This window comes from Balaenoptera physalus, assembly GCF_965194825.1.
Source record: "Balaenoptera physalus genome assembly, chromosome: 5".
NCBI classification, from domain to species: Eukaryota; Metazoa; Chordata; class Mammalia; order Artiodactyla; family Balaenopteridae; genus Balaenoptera; species Balaenoptera physalus.
In genome coordinates this window covers 36,255,338-36,279,748 of record NC_138884.1, presented here as the reverse complement: position 1 = coordinate 36,279,748, position 24,411 = coordinate 36,255,338, and the positions used below count along the sequence as shown (strand labels likewise).

Sequence of the window (24,411 nt, the reverse complement as noted above, 5' to 3'; positions counted from 1 at the left end):
TGTTCTAGTTTCATACTTTTACATGTAGCTGCCCAATTTTCCCAGCACCACTTATTGAAGAGGCTGTCTTTTCTCCACTGTATATGCTTGCCTCCTTTATCGAAGATAAGGTGACCATATGTGCATGGGTTTATCTCTGGGCTTTCTATCCTGTTCCATTGATCTATATTTCTGTTTTTGTGCCAGTACCAAACTGTCTTGATTACTGTAGCTTTGTAATATAGTCTGAAGTCAGGGAGCCTGATTCCTTCAGCTCCATTTTTTGTTCTCAAGATTGCTTTGGCTATTCGGGGTCTTTTGTGTTTCCATACACATTGTGAAATTTTTTGTTCTAGATCTGTGAAAAATGCCATTGGTAGTTTGATAGGGATTGCATTGAATCTGTAGATTGCTTTGGGTAGTAGAGTCATTTTCACAATGTTGATTCTTCCAATCCAAGAACATGGTATATCTCTCCATCTATTTGTATCATCTTTAATTTCTTTCATCAGTGTCCTATAATTTTCTGCATGCAGGTCTTTTGTCTCCTTAGGTAGGTTTATTCCTAGATATTTTATTCTTTTTGTTGCAGTGGTAAACGGGAGTGTTTTCTTAATTTCACTTTCAGATTTTTCATCATTAGTATATAGGAATGCAAGAGATTTCTGTGCATTAATTTTGTATCCTGCTACTTTACCAAATTCATTGATTAGTTCTAGTAGTTTTCTGGTAGCATCTTTAGGATTCTCTATGTATAGTATCATGTCATCTGCAAACAGTGACAGCTTTACTTCTTCTTTTCTGATTTGGATTCCTTTTATTTCTTTTTCTTCTCTGATTGCTGTGGCTAACACTTCCAAAACTATGTTGAATAATAGTGGTGAGAGTGGGCAACCTTGTCTTGTTCCTGATCTTAGTGGAAATGGTTTCAGGTTTTCACCATTGAGGACAATGTTGGCTGTGGGTTTGTCATATATGGCCTTTATTATGTTGAGGAAAGTTCCCTCTATGCCTACTTTCTGCAGGGCTTTTATCATAAATGGGTGTTGAATTTTGTCAAAAGCTTTCTCTGCATCTATTGAGATGATCATATGGTTTTTCTCCTTCAATTTGTTAATATGGTGTATCACGTTGATTGATGTGAGTATATTGAAGAATCCTTGCATTCCTGGAATAAACCCCACTTGATCATGGTGTATAATCCTTTTAATGTGCTGTTGGATTCTGTTTGCTAGTATTTTGTTGAGGATTTTTGCATCTATGTTCATCAGTGATATTGGCCTGTAGTTTTCTTTCTTTGTGACATCTTTGTCTGGTTTTGGTATCAGGGTGATGGTGGCCTCATAGAATGAGTTGGGGAGTGTTCCTCCCTCTGCAATATTTTGGAAGCTGCCCTGAATTTTTACATGAAATTTTTTACCTTTCTGATGGTATTAATTATACTTTTCTTTAGTCTTCCTCTCCCTACCCCATTAACAATATTTTTTAATATTTTAATTTGTTAATATTTTGTCCATTTTTAATAATTATTTTTTTTCCTGCTTGTTTCTTTGGTGTCTGTCATTCATATGAGTCTTTCCTCTAATGACTAGTGACCCTTTGTACTCATGTTTAAGTGTATTGCACAAAAGTCTGTGTGCCTATGTATGAGCTGTCTGCTGGTGATGAATGAGCTTTATTTTAAATGTTATCATGGCTTCTCATTTTTCTCAGAGAACACTTCTCTAATATTGTTTGATGTCTCATGGTTGAGTAAGCATACTTTCAAGTTATTTTGTTTTTTACAGTAAGGGTTTTTAAAGGGTTCAGAGGTTTACTCCTCTGGAAAGTAAACTTCCAGTCTCTTACCATGGTGGAGATGGCCATCGACATGGGGAGAGGAGCTCAAATTCTGTGTTTTTTATACCAGCTTTTATTCATTTAAACTCTTTTCATCCCTGTCCCTCAGCCATCCATATATGTAATCAGTGCCTTCAATTCTTGGCCTTTCTAAGGGTTTTGTAACAAGCATTTGTCTGCTTCTTCAAGTTATTTCCCTTCAGGTTGTAGAGAAATTTTTTAACCCTCTCTCATTACTCTTGTCCTCTCTTTATTATTTTTGTTCTTGTTTTTTGCTGTTTAACCAAAGTCACTTATTTTATACCTTTTTTATTTTAAGAGTAGAACATAGTTTAGTGATTTTCTAGCCCACTAGAATAAAAAAAATTGATATACATTTAATGTCAGTATCGATGGCTTGGCTAAAAAAGAAAAAAGGTGGCAGCATGGAGTATATGTAGTCTATCTTGTCAATCTGTAACTTGATTTTATTTGCTTTAGAGCATGGTAATATTTGGGAATTACTTTTAAAATTTAGATAAATTCATGTGCTGTACTCAAGACACTAAAATATGTTGTAGGAGATTATCAAATTTATAGAAAGCTGTCAAGTTCACTTTAGGGAAGTTAAAGTTGTATTAAAATATTAGAAATTAATATATAGCACATTTATTGGTGCCCTTTTTCTCTATATTTGTTGATGGTGGGGAGGCATAGAATTAATTTAGTTGATGAAGTCTTTTTTTTCCCCCAACCCAAGTTTGGTGGACTTTTACCACCAAAAGCACATGTTTGAAAATTGGTGTAACTCTGTTTATTTACTAGATTTCACTAATATATACTATCTCTGTTGTTGTTGTTGTATGACTTAAGAGCATTAGTAAGCTAAGAGTATATTTTAGTAAAAATTGACTAGTCAACAGTTTTGGCCTTAGGAAGTGATAGTCAATTAAATACAGCTTAGAACAGTATGAAATTATTGACTCAGTTGTGTTTTGAGTCCTTCCTCTCCAAAGTGCTGAAATGTGTTTTAAAATTACTTAGCTGCATTAGTGGTTGGATTTGAGGCTTTTAACATGTTTTTCATCAATACCTCTGGGAAAAGAATAACAAAGACCTTTAAATGTACGGTGCATTTTGCATTGCTATATAATTGTAAATACTATGATGAAATATTGAAATGATCATGAGAGAGGATAACCATTAAGCTTTTCTTTCAACTGTTAAAACTCACTAAAGGTTATTTTGAGCTGTGGTTTGTGAAATTGTTTAGACTAACACCTTCTTTAATAATTGTCTCAGAAGTGCAGAAAATGCTTTAGGATAGCATGAATCTTCTTTGTAGTTTTGGTGACTTCCTTAAGGATTGTAGTCAGTGTTTTAGTACGGAGAAAATTTGTTGGCTTTGACTAACACCTGGGTTTATTAAAACAAATTAATTTCCTATTCTCATGGGTTGCAGCTTCTTTTCACCTGGGTTATTAATTCCTATCAGTATATCTTTATGTACCTGGTATGTGATATTTTATTAAATGTTAAATAGTTTATAATTAGGAATGGATTATAGGCAAATTAAAACTCTGATATCTTTAAGAATTGTAAGATTTTTTTAACTACCCAAAGTGTAGGTAAGATTTGTATTTTCACTTCATTTCTCATTTTGTCTAATTTTTTTAACTGGTGAAAAAGTTTTATTCCAGGTGTTTAGATAGCTGTTACTACAAGTTAAATAATATGAGTTTATAGATGATGTTTGAGAAAACAAGAATCCAAATGTATTAGCAGTCATAATAAATATGTTTCTGAGCTTTCGTAAGAAAAATTGGACTCTTCAAGTTCTATGTGTATCTTCATGTCTAATTTGTTTATAACTTAAAAGAAAAAAATTGTGTGGCATACCAATTTAAGTTGAGGTCATAAAATTTTGAGATGGTAATGTTTTTATAGTTATACTAACTTTAACTAGTTTTCTATTTGACCTAAATCATGCTGTTTAAAATCTTTGTGAAATTTAAAATCTTTGTGAAGTTTAAATTCACATTATCAGTAAAAGTCAGTTTGTATACATAAATGAAAATAAAATCAAAATGATGTTTACCTGTATACTTAAAATTTGAGTGTCTCTACTGTTACTTATGTTTTTCATGTGGGGTTTGAGTTTTATATGACATAAAAATCCCCACCTGTTGCAGTTTTAAATCAGACAAAATGGATTTGAGAAAAATAATACTAGTAGATACTTTTTAAAATAAAATGTCTGATCTAAAGAATTATATATGGGGTAACCTCTTGCCTTTCTTCCTAATTTCTTTTTTTCTAGCGAGAAAAGTAACTTTATTTTCTTTTTACTAAATTTAATTTCCCTTTTGAGATTTTTCCCTCAAGTAAGTGATCTAAAGGAAAACTCAGTTTAAGGTCTTGCCTCCTCACACTCTGGTGCTGTATCAGATTTCCAGGTGGCTTGCTGAGAGTGCTCTGTTGGGCATAAGAGCTGAGGAGTGAGATTTTGCTTCTGTTCCTTGACTAGGGCATCCCTCTGTTACCATCCTTTCTGATTCCCTGCTGTCTATCAACAAAGGTCACAGCTGTGTTTTCCTCATCCCCTCAAAGCCTCAACTATGTGTACATCTTTCTGTGATAATTTTCTGACTCCTCCAAGGGCATGAGTTACTGTGAGGCTGTTTTAGGTCCATCTACCATTAAATCTGTCTCTATCTACTCTTCCTGTGCATTACTAGGTTTAGGGCAACTCTTTGAGACTTGGCATCTCTGTGTGCTCTGCCTCGGAAGTGAGGTGTGGAACCTTCTGGACCAGGGTCAAAAAACTTACCTGCGGTTTCTGCTTTTTTGTCTTTTCTTCCTCCTATTTCTGAGAAGAGTGGAGGGTATGACACATCCTCTTCTCTCAGAGATTTACTTCTTCATGGAGTTTGATTGCTTTCCTTTGTATTGTCTGTCTGTTTACTTCATTTTGCTGGAAAGAATAGGATTTTAAATTAGATGGGTATTTCTATTTATCCTTGACTTGGTTTACCTTATTGAAAGAAATATAAGATCTCTATTTTGTTGTTTCAGTTTGCTGGCTGTTGTGAATTTTGAGAGTATATATTTTGGACTTATGAGCCACTAATTTCTAAATGTTTGTAAGTTGTTGAATCATAAAATCACACATCTTTTAAGAATTTTTTTAAGGGGGTATTGAGGACCTAGAGATGTAGAGTGATCTGTTTATGGACATATCCTGTTAGTGTCATAGTCAGTTTGAGAACATAGATCCCATGACTTCTTGTTTTTCAGCAACACATTGCTTTATCTTCTCACCTAGTCCTAGCCAATTACTGTAGCCTCAAATGTCTGACTGACTTTATATCTACTTTTCATTCTACTGTATATGTTCTGTTAGTATGTTCTTGCTGACACTATTCATGAAATAGAACTCTATAACAAAATTATGGCAAACAGCCATTTCAGTCCTGAGGGCCACCTTGGGTTTTTCAAAACATGAAAGTAATAAATACAGGGGATAAAAAGGAGAAGGTAGCTGTGAAAGGATGAGGCTTAAAACTAAATCAGAATTTGGCATGACACAGAACAGTCTTCAGGGGTGAAATTACATGGAATTAAAAACTCTTAAAGGTGTTAGATTCAGAATATATGAATACTGCTTATGATAACAGTGGTAAGGTCCCCAGCACTGTCTTTTGTTTTGACCATTATAAAAGGACAAAAAAAGATTAGTTGAGGGATATTATGTAGGTGGAATATAAGGGCTCTTTAGTTTTAAGGAACATAAAGATTATGTATATATGTCTAGTTCTTTAAAAAATACACACACGCATGCATTGGCATTTCTCAAATCTAGCTACATTTCAGTTCATGTGGGCCCAGCTTTATTGGATTAATGCGTATTTTATATCTGTTTTGAGATGAGGATTAAAAAAATTCATTTCTGTATATATTACTGGTTAATTTTCTTCTGAGGCTTTTTTAAGAAAATATTTATTTATTTACTTTTTATTTTTGGCTGAGTCAGGTCTTAGGTGGGGCATCGGGGATCTTTCGTTGCGGCACCCGGGCTCTTCATTAAGGCGTCCGGGCTCTTCATTGGGGCACGCGAGCTCTTTGTTGCAGCACATGGGCTTCTCTCTAGTCGTGTTGCGCGGGCTTGTCTGTAGCTGTGGCGCACAGGCTCCAGAGCATGCAGGCTCAGTAGTTGCAGTGCGGGGGCTCTCTAGTTGTGGTGCGCAGGCTCCAGAGCACATGGGGTCTGTAGTTGCCGCACATGGGCTCTCTAATTGTGGGGCGCAGGCTTACTTGCCGTGCGGCATGTGGGACCTTAGTTCCCCGGCCAGGGATTGAACCCACGTCCCCTGCATCGGAAGATGGATTCTTAACCACTGGACCGCCAGGGGGCTTTTTAATGGATAACTTATTCATAAAGAATATATTAATAATTTTATACCATCTTTTGCTAATTCATATGCTAGTAAATTATAGTTTTTCAGATTACAAGTAGTCTAGCCAAATTCACTGATCTCTCGTCTCTTTCTCAATCATTAATCATCAATTTTTGTAAAATGTGCGCTATTTATTAAGTTTAGGGAGCTACTTAATTCCGTCTTCCCCTCATTTGGGGTAATGCATCTCTTAAAGAAACAAAAACAAAACCTCTGTCCTTGGTCTTCTTTGCTGCCTTCCTTTCAAACTGTTTCAGTTAAATTAGTAGGATATAATGGTACAGAACTAAAAGGGCAAGATAAATATAGATAGGCTCATTTAGTTTATCTAGAATCAAATTGTTGCTAACTTGTTTAGTTTACTTTTTAATGTCAACTATTTATGTGTTCATGGGGCTGCATTGGGTAGACAGCATGTTTAACAAAACTTTTCCATTAAGATCTTTTGGAAATTAATTAATTTCCATTAAATCAATTTCAATTAAGTATGAAATTGATATGGGTGACGTTTTTCATAATTATTGTTTTAAAGAAATAACCTACTGAGTGAAATTTGTTCAGCTATTTTCTGCTATTTTTTAGGAGTGGCAGAATTCTATTCAGAAGAATGCAGGCCTTGCTTTTATTGAACTTGTCAACGAAGGAAGGTAATCTATTTTATATCCATGTATATTTTACTTTAAGATGTTATTGTATTTTTGCCATCGGAACTGATATTTTTGGCACTATATTGTTTTTGCAGTCAGTGATATAGTGAGCTTAGATATTAATTATTATAAATATTTCAATATTTAATCATTTTGTTCTCTTCATGGTTATGTGCTTAATGATAAAGTCAGTTCTTTGTTTTTCAGTAAGTAAACCTTTGGCAAAAGTATACTGATGATTCTGTTAGCAAATATAAGGAAAACTGATACTTATTTGGACTTCCTAGAAAATTCTATTATATTTGTAGAGCCAATAAATAGACTAATATGGTCTATATTATCTCTCTTATGTCATGGCCTGGGCAAAAGGGAAGAAGAATTCAAGGAAAGAATAGTCAGTAGTAGGAAAGAAAAGTGAAGTACAGAGATAGAAAGATACAAGGGAAAAATAGATTTAAGAAAGTGAGAGAATTAAAGGATAAGAATAAATTGAGGAAATGATGAGCAGACTACTTTGGGTCTGTTTTGTGGCAGTTGATTTTTTCTTTTTTTCAAAAATAAATTTATTTATTTATTTATTTTGGCTGTGTTGGGTCTTCGTTGCTGCCCGCGGGCTTTCTCTAGTTGTGGTGAGTGGGGGCTACTCTTTGTTGCAGTGTGCAGGCTTCTCATTGCGGTGGCTTCTCTTGTTGTGGAGCACGGGCTCTAGGTGCATGGGCTTCAGTAGTTGTGGCTCGCGGGCTCTAGAGCACAGGCTCAGTAGTTGTGGCACAAGGGCTTAGATGCTCCGCGGCATGTGGGATCTTCCCGGCCCAGGGCTCGAACCCGTGTCTCCTGCATTGGCAGGCGGATTCTTAACCACTGTGCTAAGAGGGAAGCCCGTGGCAGTTGATTTTGGATTACTTGGACTGAAGACCCAGGGTATAGATTAAAAGGTGTGATTGGCTGCCATTGGAAATAGCATTCTGAACAAAATTATTGTTTAAGAATGTTTTATATACTGTTCTGTCTAGAGTTGAGAGACTGACACCATCACTATAGGAATAATTTGAACTAGTAACTAGGAATTTAGCCTCTGTCTCGTTAATGTTGTAGAAGAGGGTACTGTTAACTTTATTTTATATTAAATGCTACTAAAATTATTTCACTCAGTAAATAATTATAGGTGCTCACAGACTAGTGTTGAATACAAATAAATAAACCTGCAACTAATGCCATATGCTAAATTCTGTGCTAGAAATATTTACATATAGGTCATTAAGGTAGGAATGTGAAAAAAGAGAAAGACTCCACAATTTAGTTCAGAAGAATTAGGTAGAACCTCCCCAGGGAAACGTGATTCCTGAGATGTATTTTCAAGGATGAGTAAGGTTAGTAATGTAGACTTTGGAAAAGTGGGGATTATGGATAAATTGGAGGACATATGTGTGAAAAGCATTCTGAGTAGAGGGAATAGAATATCTGAAGATACTGTGATGTGGGAAGGTGTGTATGTACGTGTGTGAGTGTGTGTGCATGTGTATGTGTGTGAATTGTTGGAATAGAATTGGTTATCTGGACCATAAAAGGTCTAATGTGGTGTATTTGGATTTTCATCTAAAGGCAATGGGAAACCTTGAAATGTCTTAAGAAAGTATTATCATTGTGATACTTGGGTTTTGGAAGGATAACTAGCAGTGATGTTTGGGATGGGTTGAAGGAGAGGAGACCTAATTGAAATCAAGAACAATAATAAGGCTATTGCAGTGATCTATATGAGAAACAGAGCTAAATTGTAGTCTGGAGTCTGGAAAGTGTTGGGAAATCAATAAATATTTCTCAATGAGTGAATGACTAATAATTTAGTCTTACTTTTAGCAAAAATTTTAAAGTGCCTGTTCATCAAAAAAATAAATAGCTCTTTGGCTGAATTTCAACACTGAGGTATTAGATGCTTTTAAAGTTTATATTTAGAAAAAGAGTTAAGTCAGTGCTGTTGATCGAATATGTATTTGTTCTACTTAATGCAAAACACTGATTAACACTAGTTCTGTTTTTTAAGAGAAGTGGTTATAAAAGTCTATTTTGCAAATGAAGCAACTGACAAAGGATTAATCTCCAAAATTTACAAGCAGCTCATGCAGCTCAATATCAAAAAAACAAACAACCCAATCCAAAAATGGGCAGAAGACCTAAATAGACATTTCTCCAAAGATGTACAGATTGCCAACGAACACATGAAAGGATGCTCAACATCACTAATCATTAGAGAAATGCAAATCAAAGCTATAATGAGGTATCACCTCAGACCGGTCAGAATGGCCATTATCAAAAAATCTACAAACAATAAATGCTGGAGTGTGTGTGGAGAAAAGGGAACCCTCATCCACTGTTGGTGGGAATGTAAATTGATACAGCCACTATGAAGAACAGTATGGAGGTTCCTTAAAAAACTAAACATAGAACTACCATATGACCCAGCAATCCCACTACTGGGCATATACCCTGAGAAAACCATAATTCAAAAAGAGTCATGTACCACAATGTTCATTGCAGCTCTATTTACAATAGCCAGGACATGGAAGCAACCTAAGTGTCTATCAACAGATGAATGGATGAAGAAGATGTGGCACATATATACAATGGAATATTACTCAGCCATAAAAAGAAACGAAATTGAGTTATTTGTAGTGAGGTGGATGGACCTAGAGTCTGTCATACAGAGTGAAGTAAGTCAGAAAGAGAAAAACAAATACCGTATGGTAACACATATATATGGAATCTAAAAAAAAAAAAGGTCATGAAGAACCTAGGGGCAAGATGGGAATAAAGACGCAGACTTACTAGAGAATGGACTTGAGAACACGGGGAGGGGGAAGGGTAAGCTGGGACAAAGTGAGAGAGTGGTAGTGTAAATATGGACATATATACACTACCAAATGTAAAATAGATAGCTAGTGGGGAGCAGTCACATAGCACAGGGAGATCAGCTCAGTGCTTTGTGACCAGCTAGAAGGGTGGGATACAGAGGGTGGGAGGGAGGGAGATGCAAGAGGGAAGAGATATAGGGATATATGTATATGTATAGCTGATTCACTTTGTTATAAAGCAGAAACTAACACACCATTGTAAAGCAATTATACTCCAATAAAAATGTTAAAAATAAAATAAAATAAATGAATTTATAAGCTGAAAAAAAAAGTCTATTTTGTTTAGGTTCTACTAAGTCTAAATGCCTTCAATTATGCAAGTTAGTGTTACATTTAGTAGATAAGGCAACATGCTCTTGTGATTATTAGTTTTAGCTTTGAAGTTAGCCTTGGGTTCAAGTTTCAGCTTTGCTATATGGGAAGTACTTTTACTTCTGTGAGCATCCGTTTCCTCATCTATTCATTCAGCCAATATTTATTATGCACTGACTGTGTACCTTGACTTGTCCTTGATTCTGGGGATACAGCAATAAACAAAACAGATAAAGATTCTTTTTTTTGTAGATCTTACATTTGAACAGTCATTGGCAGACTATGAACAATAAACAAAATAAGTAATGGATTATATATGAAAGGTGGTAAGTTCTTTGGAAAAAGATAATGTGAAGCAGGTTGAGGGAAATGGTGATTTTTAAAGGAAATATAAAGGTTTGATACGGTTTGTAGTTTAAATAGAGTGGTTATATTACAGATCACTGAGCAAGTGACATGTAAGCAAGCACTTGAATGATGTGAAGGAGTTAAACATAGGGGCATGTAGGGGAAAAGCATTCCAGTCCTAGGGAACAGCCAGTAAACAGATGAAAGCTTCCCTGGCATATCTGAGGAATGAGGCCAGTATAGCAAGAACAAGTGATCAAAGTGGAGAGAAGTAAGAAATGAGGTCAGAGACATAGGGCAAGATTTGTGTAGAGCCTTTGCAATTCATTCTGCAGGAGATAACAATCATTGCAGGATTTTGAGTAGAGGAGGGAGACAATCTGCCTTATGTTTTAAAAAAGGCTGATTTATATAGGAATTTAAGGATAGAAGCAAAGAGATCAACTAGGGAACTACTGTAATAATTCTAGTTAAACATGATGGTGTTGTGGACTAGGACAGCAGCAGTAGAGGAGGTAAGAAGTAGTAGGATTATGAATGTATTTTGAAGGTAGAGCTGATAGGATTTACTAATGAATTGGATGTGGATTGTGAGACAAAGCTAGGAGTCAAGTATTACTCTTAAGAATTTTGGCCTCTGCAGCTGAGAAGATGGTGTTTCTATCAACCAGATGGAAAAGGCTGTGGATAAAACAGTTATTGGGGAAGATCAGGAGTTCAGTTTTGGAAATACTGATTTTTATATCTCTAGTAGACATCCAGGTAGAGGCAGTTGTTAATTATTTCTCCAGACTAGAGATCTAAACTTGAGTGTTATAAGAATATAGATGATATTTAATGCCTTGAGATTAGATGAAATCATTAAGGTGGTAGGGTGATGACTGAGATTTGAACCACGGGCTCAGAAGTTGTTTCTGACTTGGTCAGGAGTAGTTTTGGGAGAGTGGTGTGGAAAAAAGCCTATTTGCAGTGAATTTAGAAAAGAAGAAGAGAATAAGAGAAGAGGAATTATAGAATATGTATAAACAGTTCTTTAGAGGAATTTTGCTACAAAGGGGAGCAAAAATAAAATGCAGTGGGGGGAACAGAGTCAAGGGAAGTAGGGTTTTTAAAAAATGAGAACAAGAGAACAGTTTCATGGTAAGGAGTGGGGAAATTAATGTAGAAGAGATAGGTGAGAATTTCTGGAGTGATGTTTTTAAGTTGTTTTGCCAGTGGGTGAATTTGTATGCAAATGGGGGTTTGGCTTTAAAGTAGAGCATGGATGGGTCATTTACAGTAACCTGGGAAGGCATTTTTTTTTTTTTTTTTCACTCAGTCCCATGTAATTAATTTTTTTTTTTCATCGTGATCTTTTGTTAGCACTTTTATGAGTTCATCAGTTTTTCATTAGAGTTCTGAAAATGCTTATTCATTCAGTTCAGCAGTACAGTCAGTTACCAGAAACCTGTACTTGTCAGTCTTTCCCATGAATTTCTTGAAGATGAAACCCTTTTATAGGAACATATTTGCAAAATCAACAGAGTACACCCAGAACTGTCTGTAAATGACAAAAGACTTAAAAATGACCACGGTTAAAGATTTGATGAAAGTTCATAATAATGCAGTTGACAAGAAAATTAGTTATTTCTGACATATACATTTTAAAGTAATAACTAGCATTATTACTTATAACATTATACCAGAACATATAAGATTTTTAGAAATTTCATGTAATGTCTGAAACATTTATATTAACATATTTCCATACATATTTCCATACAAATACAAATATAAGATTTTTAGAAATTTCATGTAATGTCTGAAACATTTATATTAACATATTTCCATACATATTTCCATACAAATACAAATATAAGATTTTTAGAAGTTTCATGTAATGTCTGAAACATTTATATTAACATATTTCCATACAAATAACCCAATGAAAGTTTAGTATTAGTTGTTTTGTTTGTTTTTTTTTATACTGCAGGTTCTTATTAGGCATCAATTTTATACACATCAGTGTATACATGTCAATCCCAATCGCCCAATTCAGCACACCACCATCCCCACCTCACCGCAGTTTTCCCCCCTTGGTGTCCATATGTCCATTCTCTACATCTGTGTCTCAATTTCTGCCCTGCAAACTGGCTCATCTGTACCATTTTTCTAGGTTCCACATACATGCATTAATATACGATATTTGTTTTTCTCTTTCTGACTTACTTCACTCTGTATGACAGTCTCTAGATCCATCCACGTCTCAACAAATGACTCAATTTCGTTCCTTTTTATGGCTGAGTAATATTCCATTGTATATATGTACCACAACTTCTTTATCCATTCGTCTGTCGATGGGCATTTAGGTTGCTTCCATGACCTGGCTACTGTAAATAGTGCTGCAATGAACATTCGGGTGCATGTGTCTTTTTGAATTATGGTTTTCTCTGGGTATATGCCCAGTAGTGGGATTGCTGGGTCATATGGTAATTCTATTTTTAGTTTTTTAAGGAACCTCCATATTGTTCTCCATAGTGGCTGTATCAATTTACATTCCCACCAACAGTGCAAGAGGGTTCCCTTTTCTCCACACCCTCTCCAGCATTTGTTGTTTGTAGATTTTCTGATGATGCCCATTCTAACAGGAGTGAGGTGATACCTCATTGTACTTTTGATTTGCATTTCTCTAATAATTAGTGATGTTGAGCATCTTTTCATGTGCTTCGTGGCCGTCTGTATGTCTTCTTTGGAGAAATGTCTATTTAGGTCTTCTGCCCATTTTTGGATTGGGGTGTTTGTTTCTTTGATATTGAGCTGAATGAGCTGTTTATATATTTTGGAGATTAATCCTTTGTCCGTTGATTCATTTGCAAATATTTTCTCCCATTCTGAGGGTTGTCTTTTCGTCTTGTTTATGGTTTCCTTTGCTGTGCAAAAGCTTTGAAGTTTCATTAGGTCCCACTTGTTTATTTTTGTTTTTATTTGCATTACTCTAGGAGGTGGATCAAAAAAGATCTTGCTGTGATTTATGTCAAAGAGTGTTCTTCCTATGTTTTCCTCTAAGAGTTTTATAGTGTCCAGTCTTATATTTAGGTCTCTAATCCATTTTGAGTTTATTTTTGTGTATGGTGTTAGGGAGTATTCTAATTTCATTCTTTTACATGTAGCTGTCCAGTTTTCCCAGCACCACTTATTGAAGAGACTGTCTTTTCTCCATTGTATATCTTTGCCTCCTTTGTCATAGATTAGTTGACCATAGGTGTGTGGGTTAATCTCTGGGCTTTCTATCTTGTTCCATTGATCTATGTGTCTGTTTTGGTGCCAGTACCATATTGTCTTGATTACTGTAGCTTTGTAGTATAGTCTGAAGTCAGGGAGTCTGATTCCTCCAGCTCCATTTTGTTGCCTCAAGACTGCTTTGGCTATTCGGGGTCTTTTGTGTCTCCATACAAATTTTAAGATGATTTGTTCTAGCTCCGTAAAAAATGCCATTGGTAATTTGATAGGGATTGCATTGAATCTGTAGATTGCTTTGGGTAGTATACTCATTTTCACAATGTTGATTCTTCCAATCCAAGAACATGGTATATCTCTCCATCTGTTGGTATCATCTTTAATTTCTTTCATCAGTGTCTTATAGTTTTCTGCATACAGGTCTTTTGTTTCCCTAGGTAGGTTTATTCCTAGGTATTTTATTCTTTTTGTTGCAATGGTAAATGGGAGTGTTTCCATAATTTCTCTTTCAGATTTTTCATCATTAGTGTATAGGAATGCAAGAGATTTCTGTGCATTAATTTTGTATCCTGCAACTTTACCATATTCATTAATTAGCTCTAGCAGTTTTCTGGTGGCAGTTTTAGGATTCTCTATGTATAGTATCATGTCATCCGCAAACAGTGATAGTTTTACTTCTTCTTTTCCAATTTGTATTCCTTTTATTTCTTTTCCTTCTCTGATTGCCGTGGCCAGGACTTCCAGAACTATGTTGAATAATAGTGGTGAGAGTGGACATCCTTGTCTCGTTCCTGATCTTAGAGGAAATGCTTTCAGTTTTTCACCATTGAGAATGATGTTTGCTGTGGGTTTGTCATATATGGCCTTTATTATGTTGAGGTAGGTTCCCTCTATGCCCACTTTCTGGAGAGTTTTTATCAGAAATGGGTGTTGAATTTTGTCAAAAGCTTATTCTGCATCTATTGAGATGATCATATGGTTTTTATTCTTCAATTTGTTAATATGGTGTATCACATTGATTGATTTGTGTATATTGAAGAATCCTTGCATCCCTGGGATAAATCCCACTTGATCGTGGTGTATGATCCTTTTAATGTGTTGTTGGATTCTGTTTGCTAGTATTTTGTTGAGGATTTTTGCATCTATATTCATCAGTGATATTGGTCTGTAATTTTCTTTTTTTGTAGTGTCTTTGTCTGGTTTTGGTATCAGGGTGATGGTGGCCTCATAGAATGAGTTTGGGAGTGTTCCTTCCTCTGCAATTTTTTGGAAGAGTTTGAGAAGGATGGGTGTTAGCTGTTCTCTAAATGTTTGATAGAATTCACCTGTGAAGCCATCTGGTCCTGGACTTTTGTTTGTTGGAAGATTTTTAATCACAGTTTCAATTTCATTACTTGTGATTGGTCTGTTCATATTTTCTGTTTCTTCCTGGTTCAGTCTTGGAAGGTTATACCTTTCTAAGAATTTGTCCATTTCTTCCAGGTTGTCCATTTTATTGGCATAAAGTTGCTTGTAGTAGTCTCTTAGGATGCTTTGTATTTCTGCAGTGTCTGTTGTAACTTCTCCTTTTTCATTTCTGATTTTATTGATTCGAGTCCTCTCCCTCTTTTTCTTGATGAGTGTGGCTAATGGCTTATCAATTTTGTTTATCTTCTCAAAGAACCAACTTTTAGTTTTATTGATCTTTGCTGTTGTTTTCTTTGTATCTATTTCATTTATTTCTGCTCTGGTCTTTATGATTTCTTTCCTTCTGCTAACTTTGGGTTTTGTTTGTTCTTCTTTCTCTAGTTTCTTTAGGTGTAAGGTTAGATTGTTTACTTGAGATTTTTCTTGTTTCTTTAGGTAGGCTTGTATAGCTATAAACTTCCCTCTTAGAACCACTTTTGCTGCATCCCATAGGTTTTGGGTCGTCGTGTTTTCATTGTCATTTGTCTGTAGGTATTTTTTGATTTCCTCTTTGATTTCTTCCGTGATCTCTTGGTTATTTAGTAACGTATTGTTTAGCCTCCATGTGTTTGTCTTTTTTACGTTTTTTTCCCTGTAATTCATTTCTAATCTCATCGCGTTGTGGTCAGAAAAGACGCTTGATATGATTTGAATTTTCTTAAATTTACTGAGGCTTGATTTGTGACCCAAGATGTGATCTATCCTGGAGAATGTTCCGTGCGCACTTGAGAAGAACGTGTAATCTGCTGTTTTTGGATGGAATGTCCTATAAATATCAATTAAATCTATCTGGTCTATTGTGTCATTTAAAGCTTCTGTTTCCTTATTTATTTTCATTTTGGATGATCTGTCCATTGGTGTAAGTGAAGTGTTAAAGTCCCCCACTATTATTGTGTTACTGTCGATTTCCTCTTTTATAGCTGTTAGCAGTTGCCTTATGTATTGAGGTGCTCCTATGTTGGGTGCATATATATTTATAATTGTTATATCTTCTTCTTGGACTGATCCCTGGATCATTATGTAGTGTCCTTCCTTGTCTCTTGTAACATTCTTTATTTTAAAGTCTATTTTATCTGATATGAGTATAGCTACTCCAGCTTTCTTTTGATTTCCATTTGCATGGGATATCTTTTTCCATCCCCTCACTTTCAGTCTGTATGTGTCCCTAGGTCTAAAGTGGGTCTCTTGTAGACAGCATATATATGGGTCTTGTTTTTGTATCCATTCAGCCAGTCTATGTCTTTTGGTTGGGGCATTTAATCCATTCACGTTTAAGGTAATTATCGATATGTATGTTCCTATGACCATTTTCTTAATTGTTTTGGGTTTGTTTTTGTAGGTCCTTTTCTTCTCTTGTGTTTCCCACTTAGAGAAGTTCCTTTAGCTTTTGTTGTAGAGCTGGTTTGGTGGTGCTGAATTCTATTAGCTTTTGCTTGTCTGTAAAGCTTTTGATTTCTCCATCAAATCTAAATGAGATCCTTGCCGGGTAGAGTAATCTTGGTTGTAGGTTCTTCCCTTTCATCACTTTAAGTATATCATGCCACTCCCTTCTGGCTTGCAGAGTTTCTGCTGAGAAATCAGCTGTTAACCTTATGGGAGTTCCCTTGTATGTTATTTGTCGTTTTTCCCTTGCTGCTTTCAATAATTTTTCTTTGTCTTTAATTTTTGCCACTTTGATTACTATGTGTCTCGGCATGTTTCTCCTTGGGTTTATTCTGTATGGGACTCTCTGCGCTTCCTGGACTTGGGTGGCTATTTCCTTTCCCATGTTAGGGAAGTTTTCGACTATAATCTCTTCAAATATTTTCTCTGGTCCTTTCTCTCTCTCTTCTCCTTCTGGGACCCCTATAATGCGAATGTTGTTGCGTTTAATGTTGTCCCAGAGGTCTCTTAGGCTGTCTTCATTTCTTTTCATTCGTTTTTCTTTAGTCTGTTCCGCAGCAGTGAATTCCACCATTCTGTCTTCCAGGTCATTTATCCGTTCTTCTGCCTCAGTTATTCTGCTATTGATTCCTTCTAGTGTAGTTTTCATTTCAGTTATTGTATTGGTCATCTCTGTTTGTTTGTTCTTTAATTCTTCTAGGTCTTTGTTAAACATTTCTTGCATCTTCTCAATCTTTGCCTCCATTCTTATTCTGAGGTCCTGGATCATCTTCACTATCATTATTCTGAATTCTTTTTCTGGAAGGTTGCCTATCTCCACTTCATTTAGTTGTTTTTCTGGGGTTTTTTCTTGTTCCTTCATCTGGTACATAGCCCTCTGCCTTTTCATCTTCTCTATCTTTCTGTAACTGTGGTTTTTGGTCCACAGGCTGCAGGATTGTAGTTTTTCTTGCTTCTGTTGTCTGCCCTCTGGTGGTTGAGGCTATCTAAGAGGTTTGATGGGAGGCTCTGGTGGTCGGTAGAGCTGACTGTTGCTGTGGGGGTCAGAGCTCAGTAAAACCTTAATCCACTTGACTGTTGATGGGTGGGGCTGGGTTCCCTCCCTGTTGCTGTGGCGGTCAGAGCTCAGTAAAACCTTAATCCACTTGATTGTTGATGGGTGGGGCTGGGTTCCCTCCCTGTTGGTTGTTTTGCCTGAGGCAACCCAACACTGGAGCCTACCCGTGCTCTTTGGTGGGGTTAATGGCAGACTCTGGGAGGGCTCACGCCAAGGAGAACTTCCCAGAACCTCTGCTGCCAGTGTCCTTATCCCCACGGTGAAACAGAGCCACCACTCGCCTCTGCAGGAGACCCCCCAACACCAGCAGGTAGGTCTGGTTCAGTCTCCCCCAGGGTCACTGCTCCTTCCCCTGGGTCCCGATGCACACATTACTTTGTGTGTGCCCTCCAAGAGTGGGGTCTGTGTTTCCCCCAGTCCTGTCAAAGTCCTGCAATCAATTCCCACTAGGCTTCAAAGTCTGATTCTCTAGGAATTCCTCCTCCCGTTGCCGGACCCCCAGGTTGGGAAGCCTGACGTGGGGCTCAGAACCTTCACTCCAGTGGGTGGACTTCTGTGAAATAAGTGTTCGCCAGTCTGTGAGCCACCCACCCAGCAGTTATGGGATTTGATTTTACTCTGATTGCGCCCCTCCTACCATCTCACTGTGGCTTCTCCTCTGTCCTTGGACGTGGGGTATCCTCCTTGGTGAAGTCCAGGGTCTTCCTGTCAGTGATTGTCCAGCAGCCAGTTGTGATTCTGGTGCTCTCGCAAGAGGGAGTGAGAGCACGTCCTTCTACTCCGCCATCTTAGTTAAAATCGATCGAAGGCATTTTATGTAGTTGCAGAGTCTGGGAGGTAAATATGGAAGTAGAGTTAGAGTTGGGTTTCAATGGGTTTAGGTTTTGCCAAGTGAGTATGGGGGAGAGAAGGACAAGGGAGTCTCTTTGTGCTAGAGACTGATTGTAATCATTGACCACAGGATTATGATTATTAAGCTAGGTAAAGAGGAGAGTGAATGTAAAGAAAACGATAGGATGGATGGATTGGCGCTCTAAGGACTGTTAGAGTTGTGATAGTAATAGAATGAGTGAGCTATAAACATGAGAGGTAGTAGTTTAGAGAGTGGGGCGAGTAGAACCAAGGCCATTCAGTTATTGGAAATGATGAGGTCTGGCATATGACCATGCAATAAATGGCTGAGGTAGGGTGGAAGACAAGCTCGGAGAAGGAGAGGAGTTCAGGGAACTGTCAGACCAGGATCTCAGTCAGCTTGGAATCTCATTTTTGTGGACTGTATCGCTTACCATCCCTCATCAGTGGTGTCTCTACATACCCCCAAGTAAGTTCCATTTATTTATTGCTTTTAGTTTTTGGATCACTGTCACTTTCTCCAACACTGTTCTTATAATAATTCCTTGTGCTTTTACCCATATTTTGGCATGTATCAGTATTTTGTTCCTTTTTACTGATTAATAGTGTTCCATTGTACAGATATACCACATTTTGTTTATCCCTTCAGCAGTCAATGAACGTTTGGATTGCTTTCCGTTTTTGGCTATTATAAACAATGCTTCTATGTGTGTTTGTGTACAAGGCTTTGTGTGGACATATGTTTTCATTTCTCTTGGGTAGATACCTAGTACAATTGCTCGGTGGAATGGGAAGTCTGTGTTTAATTTTTTAAGAAACTGCCAAGCTATTTTCCTAGTTAGCCTAGTAGGTATCTTACTCTGGTTTTTGTTTGCATTTCCCTAATGGCTAATCCTGTTGAGTGTTTTCTCAGGTGCCTTCTTTGGGAAAATGTCTGTGTACATTTTTTGCCCATTTAAAAATTTCATTCACTGTATGAGTTCTGACTTTTAAACAGTAGTTTATATATCAGTATTTCTGGATATAAGTCTTTTGTCATATACATGATTTGCAAACATTTTCTCTCAGTCTGTGACTTGTCCTTTCATTTTCATTGAAGAGCAAATGTTTTTAATTTTGATAAAGTACAATTTACCTATTTTTTTCTTTTATGAATTATGACTTGTTGGCAAATTCAAGAAATCTTAGGTCAAAACAAGTACTAGGGTTTTCTTTTTTTTTTTTTTTTTTTTTCCTAGAAGTATTTTTTCATCCCTAGAAATTTTGTAGTTTTAGCCTCTACATTTAGGTCTGTGATTCATTTTGAGTTAATGTTTTTGTATGGTGTGAGATAAAAGTTTAGCTGTTTTGGATCTTCTACATAGATAGTCATGTCATCTCTGAACAGAGATATTCTTAGGTGTTCCTTACCAATCTGTATACCTTTTATTTCCTTTTCTTGTCTTCTTGCTTTAGCTAGGATTTCTGGTACGATGTTGAAAAGGAGTGGTGAGAGGGTCATCCTTGCCTTGTACTGATCTTAATGGGAAAGTTTCTAGTTTCTCACCATTAGGTATGATGTTAGCTTTTGGATTTTTTTGTAGATATTCTTTGTCAAGTTGAGGAAATTTTCTTCTATTCTTAGTTTACTGAGAGATTTTATCATGAATGGGCATTGGATTTTGTCAAGTGCTTTTTTGGTATCTGTTGATATGATCATGTGATTTTTCTTTTTAGCTTGTTTATGTATGATGGAGTACATTAATTGACTTTGGAATGTTGAACCGACTCTGCATACCTGGGTTAATTCCTGCTTGGTCGTGGTATATAGTTATTTTTATAGTTGTTGGATTTGGTTTTATTTGTTGATTTTTAGAAGTTACTTGCTTGGGCTTAATTTGCAGAATTTGTCTCTTTCGTGGTAAGGTGTTCTTAATATTGTTGCTTAGCTGTTTTAGAATTCTTCTTCTTCATATTTTTTTTTTTGGTCTGGCTTTTAAGGGGTCACCCCTTTTTCTCCATAGCTTTGAGGTCAGTGAATGATTGATCAGAAGTCTTTCTGAAACCTTTGACCGTGTATGGCTGGTAGATCTGCGTTTGGTTTTGATGGACACATTTAAATTTGAAGTAGTTTTCATCTTCTAGCTTTTACTCCTCGTTGATCTTTTTTCGAGTCTGCCCTGTATCTGCTCAGGGACCCAGATAGCCATGTGTGAAATTCTTATTAAGCTAGTTTATTTCCAGGATCTCCCTCTCTAATTTCTGGTTTGTTCTCTGGTCTCCTGCTCACCCTAACTTCAAATGTAATCTCACTCTAGGAGAGCTATAGGTTTTTCCAGTTTTCGGCTTGGCATGCATTTTCTTCATTTTCTGTCCTCTTTCAAATCAAGTCGACCACCTCTGGCAGTGAAGTTGCTGGTTTCCATAAGCAGCCAGAGACCGATGGAACTACCACACCTATGGTGTCTGGGCGGGGAATTCTCAGAAAAGATTGCCACAGACTTTGTTTGTTCTTACTTAGTGTTTAGCACAGTTTTGTGAATAAAATTATTATGGATTTTGTTGTTTGCTTTTGGTCAGTTTTCAGAACACTGAAATGATTGTTATTCTTCAGTTCTATACTTGTTTTTCTGGGAAAGGATTTGTTGGACTCTTTATTTCATCATAGCTGGAAGATCTACCCCTAGATCTTTCCATGTCTGTTTCATTATGGTTTAAGTCCCAGTTCAGATGTCACCTTGTCAGAGAAGTCTTCCCTGAAACCTGTTGCCCAGGTTATTTTTACCTCATTTCTTAAAATTTTTTCCCCATATCTTTTATTATTTCCCCATGTTTGTCTTTATTGTCTGTCTCCTCCTGTACAGTATATGTTTAGTGAGGGCAGTCCCTCTGTCTCTTGCTTATTGTTATATCCCTGGCTCCTAGAGAAGTGCCTTGCAAAACCAGTAGATATTTGTGTTTAATTGATACGATACTTTCTCTGTAAGTACATTGTTTTTATAGTTTTTATTTCAATTATTTATATTTTTCATGTAAATAACATCCTTTCTCAAACAGAAGTTTGCTTTATACAGATAATCTTGACAATAGTCAAGTGATATTTCTTTGAAGATTATTACCAAGAGAAAAGAAAATACATATACATATAATAAATATTTTACATTAAAACTTTTCTCTGTCTTGTGAAGAAATAAATTTCATGTTATTCTCAAACATTTTATCCAGAACAGCTGATTCTTATTATTTATTATTGGAGAAAGAATTATTTGAATAACTTATTTGTTTTTATATCACATGTAATTGTAGGTTTTATAATAACTTTTTCCTGATTTCTTATCTACGTTTATCTTACTCTGTTTGGATTTGTTTGCCTCCTGTCATTAGAAACTGTCTTCTTTACCTTAGTGCTTAGCCTATAGGAAGTACTTTAGCCTTTGTCTTTTAAGCAAATGTTACAAAGAAACAGTGGTATAAAGAGAACTAACATTCTTTAGTGAAATAGTGGAGGTAATATTTGAAATTTTTATTCTCTCGTTCTTTAGAGAGTAGAATATATTTTAAAGGGACAATTTAGAGATTTATTTTTCTAAAATCAGTAGGTTTGACTTTTCTTTTATAAATATTTAATACATTGAGGTTAAATGAGTTTACATAGCAATGGATGTATTTGTGTAGCAGTGTTCAACTACTGGACTTAATCCGAGGGGCAGGAAGAATAAGTAATAAGGGGTTTCTTTTCACTGCAGAGACCAACCTTTTTTTTTCTTTTTATGTAAGTCTGACCTGCCTTGACCCCATTTATAGAGTAGCTGCCATAAATTTGGTCCTTGATTAATGTTTTATTAGTGTAAATAACATGTAGACCTTTATAGACTGAGAGAGACTACAGCATAGGGTTTATCAGATTTGATGGGTATCATTAGCAAATCAGTTAACTTAGGTCAGACATAAGTAATTGTGTGGTAGAAATGTTTCTCTTAACTTACCTGTTTAATTGATTAGATACTTTCTCTGTAAATACATTGTTTTGATAGCTTTGAGATGAATTATTTGTATTTTTCTTGTAAACAACACAACATTCCATTTTAAACAGATTTTTTATAGAAATAGAATAATCAGTAATCACTGACATAATCAAGTTATGTTTCTTTGACAATTTTTACCAAGACAAAGTAAAATATATAAACATTAATAAAAGATATAAATTAAAAAAAATTAAATATCCACATTTTGTGAGTAGTAACATTCTTTCATCATTGGTGTATCACTTTGTTATTTCTGGATCATAATTTTTGTTTATGGATATTTTGTGGTATATTGAATCATCATCATCAATTGACTTTTCAAATATGCAAATAATTGATCTAAAAGTGTTTTATTTGTTCTGAAAGACACAGGTTTCTTTAAACAGTTTTAAATTCTTTAAAGAATATTAAAGCATTCTTTTAGAATGTTCTGTGATGCTGTGGCACCACATTAATAGGGAATAGGAAAATCTGTTCTAAATTCAGGCATGGTAGGTAACATTATTATGTATATAGGGCTTCAGTTGATTTATTTGTGTACTCGATTTCATTTTATGTTAGTTGCTTTTTCTTTCACCTTAAGGTATATTTAATTGAAAAATGAATTTAATTAAACTAATTCCAGTAGAACTGTTGCTTGTATATTTAAATTAAATTCTTTATCAGTGAACCTTAAAAGTCTTTTCTCATTTGGATAAAGGGGTTTAGATTTCATATTTTGCCTTTCTTCTTATTCCTATTATCTCTTAATGGTTTTATTGATCTCTCTTCTAAAAATTTTAGTATCTCAATATGGGTGTTAGTTTTGCCAGCAGAAATAGATCCAACTGCTAGGTAGCCTTCTTTCTTCTGGCCAGCCTGCCTGCCATCCATCCAACAAATATTTTTTCGAGTATTTTAAGCCCCTGATGTTGTTCTCGGCAGTTTTGATCAAGGTAGCTGCTCTGTGAGCATTACTAAGTCTTATAACTTCACTTGTTTGACTTGTGTTAGAAGGAACAATGTAATGGATAAATATTGATTATCTTGCACATTCTATGTAGTTAGGTGGTACTGTTTTTGTTTTTATACTCTGAGATTCTGAAAAATCAGTGCAGATTCCCTATAAGTAAAATTTTTATAGCTTAAAATGTCAAGGGATCCTGTCTTTGTTAAGCAAATTTTTAATTTGTCTCCTCATTTATAAAGTTGAAAAGAGACATGATTCCATTGGCCAATCAAAGTTTTAAAATTTTTGATGGTAAAAATCAGGAAAGTAGTAGACTGTGGAACCTAGTTTAAAGGAATAATATCTGTTAAAATTTTTAAGATATAAATTCGCATTTTGAATTATAATATTTTAAATAGATAAGTGATTATAAAATGACCTATATTTAAAGTATTGGGTTTTGTTTATTAAAAATACATTTTGAGAACTTCTGTAGCCTCCTAGGATTTTATTCTTAAATTTCCTCCTAGGACTCTTTCCTTTTCACTGGACTTGAAAAGCACAGAAAGGGCAGATTATCCCATATACTGTTGGACACATTGCTTAATTATCCCCTGGGGATGGTCAGTATCTGCTTATTACAGCAATAATTCAGACTTGTATCCAAATATGTAAATAACCTCATAAAAGACATAATGTTTCTAGTACTAATACACTTGTCTGTCTCTTCAGAATTCAACTGCTTAGATTGCAGTTGTGCTTTCTGAACATTTATTGAGTAGCTCCAGCATTTTCTTTCACTCCAGGAGTCATAGATTCCTAATAAATATGTATTGAATAAGTTAGGAGAAGACTGAATGGAAGGGAAGGCAAAGAGGGAGAAGGGAGGACGGGAGAGAGGGCAAAAACACATTTCATTTTATTCTGACCCACTTGGCTATTATTTGGGTTATATTTTGGTAAAAGACCAAGGTATTTGTTGCACTTACATAAACAGTGTAGCTAAGATACATTCTTATCTGAGCCAACCAGAGATATAGTCTGAATCAAAGTAA

The 24,411-nt window shown here is 35.7% G+C and overlaps 1 protein-coding gene across 4 annotated transcripts in view; it reads left to right on the top strand.

Annotated features, from left to right (window-relative positions):
• Positions 1-24,411, top strand: part of LRBA (LPS responsive beige-like anchor protein) — a 736,878-nt gene that overhangs the window by 230,657 nt on the left and 481,810 nt on the right. For all 4 annotated transcript variants that reach the window (XM_082463287.1, XM_082463288.1, XM_082463286.1 and 1 more), the window contains exon 35: positions 6,837-6,901. In XM_082463287.1, the coding sequence (XP_082319413.1) occupies positions 6,837-6,901 (65 nt within the window). The remainder of the gene's footprint in view (positions 1-6,836; positions 6,902-24,411) is intronic.